Raw genomic sequence first — 4,655 nt, 5'->3', positions numbered from 1 at the left:
CCCGCCACAACGCCCGGCTATTTTTTGGTTGCAGCCATCATTGTTGTTTGGCGGGCCCAGGCTGGATTCGAACCCGCCACCTTGGGTATACGTGGCTGGTGCCTTAGCCACTTGAGCCACAGGCGCCAAGCCAAAAAAAGTGCATGTTCTAATACCAGTAGATGGAGTGGGGAAACCCCGAAAGGCCTGTCTGTTCAGATTCTTCCTGGCTTCTCTGTGTAGCATTCCTTCCTCTTGGGTGTGGGGCAGGACCCCTTCTGAAATGGGGGTCTCGTGACCTACAATCAGACAAGGCAGGTCAGAGAATTTCTTTATGGCCAGCATAAGGTGGGGTTAGATTCCTGCCTTAGGGAGAAAAAGAAGCAGGTGAAAGGAGGGCAAGAGAGATTCTGTTTTCTGACGCCTGCTCCTGAGGCCTAAAGTATCCCAACATGATAACAAGGGCTAGGGAGTTATGAAGTCAGGACCCACAGATGAAAACCCAGGTCACATTCATGTGGAACCCCAGTATCAGAGGAAGCTGCCCTGAAATTCTCTAGAAGCCCATGGGTATGGGTAATTTTCTTTCGATCATTACTGGGTCTCCAGAGCTGTGCTGAGTCCTGTAACATCATCAGAGACCAGAGTGAGTGCTGAGTAGCAATGATTAATCCCATTAAGCAGATGGGGAAATTGAAATTTGGAATAGAGAGCCACAGAATTGGAAGGCATAGAGGTTTTCAAGGGTTTGCTTTTTTTATTTTTTATTTTTTTGCAGTTTTTGGCCGGGGCTGGGTTCGAACCCGCCACCTCCGGCATATGGGGCCAGCGCCCTACTCCTTTTAGCCATAGGCGCTGTCCTAGGTTTGTCTTTTTTACCAGATAGGCTTCTGAAGGTGACATGCCCTGGGGCTTCCTCACTCTAATCCCAGCTCCTAGTCCTTATCAGTCAGATGCCCTGGGGCCAGCCTCTGTGGGCTGGGCCAGCAGCGGTCAGGCACTATGGGATGCCATATCTGGGGTCTGATCAGGCATCTGGGAGGCAAGCCAGGTGAGGAGCATCTGAAAGCAAGCTGGGGGACTCACCTGAATTCACTTCATTGTCTCACAGCCTGGAGTTTGGGGTATGGGCTATGCAGAGGACACAGAGCGGACACCAGCTGGCAGGGCCTCTGGTGCTTCCCATGGCTCTCTCAAGGCTGTAGGCCCCACTTGGCCATCCATTCGAGGGACTTACCTTTACCTCTTCTTAGTCAAATGGAGTTTCCTCCCCTGTAAAATAGGTGTTGTAGAGAGTACAGATTTCACTGAGTGTGTGTGGTGTATGTGGTTGGTAGTTTCCATGCAACAAGGTCTGTGATGACAGTCCCCTACCCCCACTCTGTGTAGCATCATCCTCTCTGGGGACCATAGCGTTTGGCAACAGTAGAGGTGGATGCCCCCGTCCCTACAGAGCCAGAAGCAAACCTAATAATTTGTTCAGGGTCTGTCTCTAGTAATTTCTCAGTTAAGCCCAGCTGGTATGATTACTACTACTATTCCATTCTCATTTGCATACTCCCCATCTCCTGTGCAGAGCTCTAAGTCAGTGAGATTTCTAAGGGCTTGGGGCTGTTCTACTGGGGCAGAGCCTGGCACGCACCAGCCCTGTGACCTTGACTGACTTTGCCAAGTCTCAGTTTGCTCATCTCTAAAACGGGATTACCAATGAAGCCTCGCCTTTCAGTCTCACCCAGGTCTGCAAGTCAACAAACTCTAAGCCAAGACTAGAACCTGGAGTACTTGTCTGTTATGCTATTATTACTGTGTGCGCAAGACAGTGGGGCGGCAAGACAGTGCACCTGACACCCGAGAGCCGGGCAGCCCCAGCGGCCCATTAGAGGCGCGGGGGAAGGGAGCTTCAGCGCGTGGATAGCCTCCGGCGCTGGCTCTGGCGCTCCGGCCAGGGGCGGGGAAGGGCGGGCGTCCGCTGGGAAGCCCTGGGGTGATCCAGAGCTCCGCCCCTCCTTGCCCCGCCCCTCCCCCAAGGGCGGGTCCCTCGGAGTCTTAACGCGCCCCTGCGCGGCGCCCGGCCTTGGCCGCCGCCAGTCGCTGCGGGAGCTGCAGCCGCCTGTACGTGTCTGGGCCCGCGTCTACGTCCTCCTCCTCACTCGGCCGCGCCATGGAGGGCTACCACAAGCCTGATCAGCAGAAGTTACAGGCCCTGAAGGACACGGCCAACCGCCTGCGCATCAGCTCCATCCAGGCCACCACGGCTGCGGGCTCGGGGTGAGTGCGGTGCGGGGCGACGGCAGCGGGGCTCAAGCAACGTGGGAGCCGTTTACAGAAACCGTAGTGGCAGCGGGCCCGTCGGTTCCGGGTCGTGCTGCGCGGTGTCATCACGAGGGAGGTGGCCGAAGGCGCGGTCATATGGCGGAGACGTGCGCCCTGCAGGGCCCCAGCAGCAGACGCCTTCCGCCGCGCCGCGCACCCTCCGCTCGGCTTCCCGGGGCCCGGCCGCGTGGGCCTCAGGCCGGCTCAGCAGCACCTTGGACTCCCACTCTCAAACGTGAACGCAAAGCCTCTCTCCGGCCATGCCGGAAAAGCCACCATTATTGTTCTTCCTGAGAACACGGCCCTTTGCCGTGCCCTTTGCACGTGTGGCCCTCTTCAACCTCTCCGCAACCTAGTGTGGGTGCCACCGGTAACACTCCGCCTTCCAGGTGGGGAAACTGAGGCTCTGAGTTTTCGAAGTCAGTTGCCCAGGGTTACAGAGAGAGGTGGAATTTGGGCCTAACCCCCCCACCCCCCCGCATCTTGCAGGATACTTAGGGCCCGGCCTTCTCCCCACCTTAAATTACGCTCCACACACCCCCATCCACACTCCTGCAATCCTTGGGTTGGGTCCTAGTTTGGAGCAGGGGACTGCTCAGAGGCCAGCGGCCGTGGCAGCGGGGGAGGGGGCAGGGGCTCGGAAAAAGGTGGCTTGTGGATGCGGAACTCTTGCATCCACTGTAAGAGAGGGAGGGGTCAAAGACCTGACCTGAGGGGAAGGAGACTCGGAAGGCTAAGTGAACAGAGGATTGAGTTCAGGGCCCCGGCGGTAGGGAATGAAGTCCTGGTGTCAGGGCCGGCCACCAGGTGGACTACCCTTCTGGCCTGGGTGGAAGAAAATTATTGTTGATCCCAAGGTACCTCTTCTGAAGGTGGCAAGTAGCAGGGACAGGTTATAATTAGTAAGGGCCACCGTGCATGCTTCTGGAAGTGTCCAGTGGGGTGGTTGGGAGGATTAGCCAGTGAGTTGCTCCAGAGCCAGTTTCCCACTCTGTATACTGGGGACAGTAATCGTGCCTACCACAATAGGTGGTTTCAAGGATTCCCGGGCTCCATTTGGAGGCCAGTATGAGGCCACAGTACCAGTAAAGTGCTGGTTCATGACAAGGTATTGAGAGCTGGGTGGAGGGTGATTTCCAAAAACCCTCCCAAAGTTGTGTGTTTAGGACAAAGACATGATCCCGGCTTCTGACCAATTTCATACAGGATATATTATTTATATATATTATGGAGAAGTAATTATTTTTTGCCCTTCAGGATGGATATGCATTTGCGCTTTGTGTCTACCTGTTCTTGGAAGGGATTAGACCTCTCTCACAAGCCATTGCCCTTCCACTCACGCCCTTGCACACTTTGGACCTGTTATCTTTGCTGGGTTTGCATCAGTCTTACCCTTTGAGTGGGGTATCCCCCTGTCCAGGCTTACATCGGTGCCCCGTCCCCAGCCTGACACATAATAGGTCTGCATTGTTTGTGTTGCCCATTTTACTATTGAGTCTACTTCCCTTGGCCACTTCAGGGGACTGGAGGTCTAGCTGGAGAGACACAGCAATTCCCCAACCATCTGAGCATCTTAGAGGGCTAAATAAGATTTGCAGATACTTAGAAGGTCCCTGGGCAGCCAAATAGATATCTATGTTGTGACACAGCAGCCTTATGAAACAGATTGTGTTATATTCACATGTTAGATAGATAGGGACACTAAGGCTAGTGTGTTATATTACTTGCCCAAGCTGGTAATCAGTAGCTGTTCCCTACTGTCCTATGGGGATCACATTATCTGGAATACTTCTTGGACAGGTGAGCAGCACCAGACTGGAGAATGGAGGGATAGGTGCAGCCATGGCAGGTATTAGTTCAAAAGGCACTTGGAGAGAAATGAAGTAAGATTTATAGCTATAGGGAGCTCCAAAAAGGTGCAGTGTCAAGTGGATTTCCTGGGTCTTCCTTAGGTAAAGTCTGCTTTACACTCAGAAAGATACTATGTATGACAAAGATACAATAAGTGGCCACAGAGAGTTACACCATGTTTATAAATGTAACAGAAATGTTACAATGTAAACAAATCTGGAGGGGAGGGGACTTACTGAACTGAAAAGGTATCCATTTCCAAAAGAAAAAAAGGATATATGGGACATAGTGACTCTTCTGTGTGTGAGCCTCTAAAAGATGCAAAGAAGAAACAGAGAAAACTTATTTTTCAGAATGAAGTAACATTGCTACGCAACCTGTGTCCCAAGAGAAATTGTGAAAGATGTGTGCCAAGACTATGTGTATACAGAAAAAATAATCAAGTAAGACTTGAGATGTGGGCAGTGTTCTGGTTCCCCTGATGTTTCTTTCTTTCTTTCTTTTTTTTTTTT

General features: G+C 52.7%; 1 protein-coding gene across 1 annotated transcript in view; it reads left to right on the top strand.

The window, feature by feature from the left end:
• Positions 1-1,965: 1,965 nt before the first annotated feature.
• The window catches only part of TKT (transketolase), a 27,423-nt gene continuing 24,733 nt past the window's right edge, over positions 1,966-4,655 (top strand). The window contains exon 1 of the mRNA XM_003789386.2: positions 1,966-2,247. Coding sequence (XP_003789434.1) covers positions 2,141-2,247 — 107 coding nt within the window. The 5' untranslated portion in view covers positions 1,966-2,140. The remainder of the gene's footprint in view (positions 2,248-4,655) is intronic.

The sequence above is a fragment of the Otolemur garnettii genome, unplaced genomic scaffold, assembly GCF_000181295.1.
Source record: "Otolemur garnettii isolate 467f Iridium unplaced genomic scaffold, OtoGar3 scaffold00032, whole genome shotgun sequence".
In the NCBI taxonomy this organism is placed as follows: Eukaryota; Metazoa; Chordata; class Mammalia; order Primates; family Galagidae; genus Otolemur; species Otolemur garnettii.
Note: the sequence above shows the minus strand (reverse complement) of the source record. Positions and strands in the feature narration are given on the sequence as shown.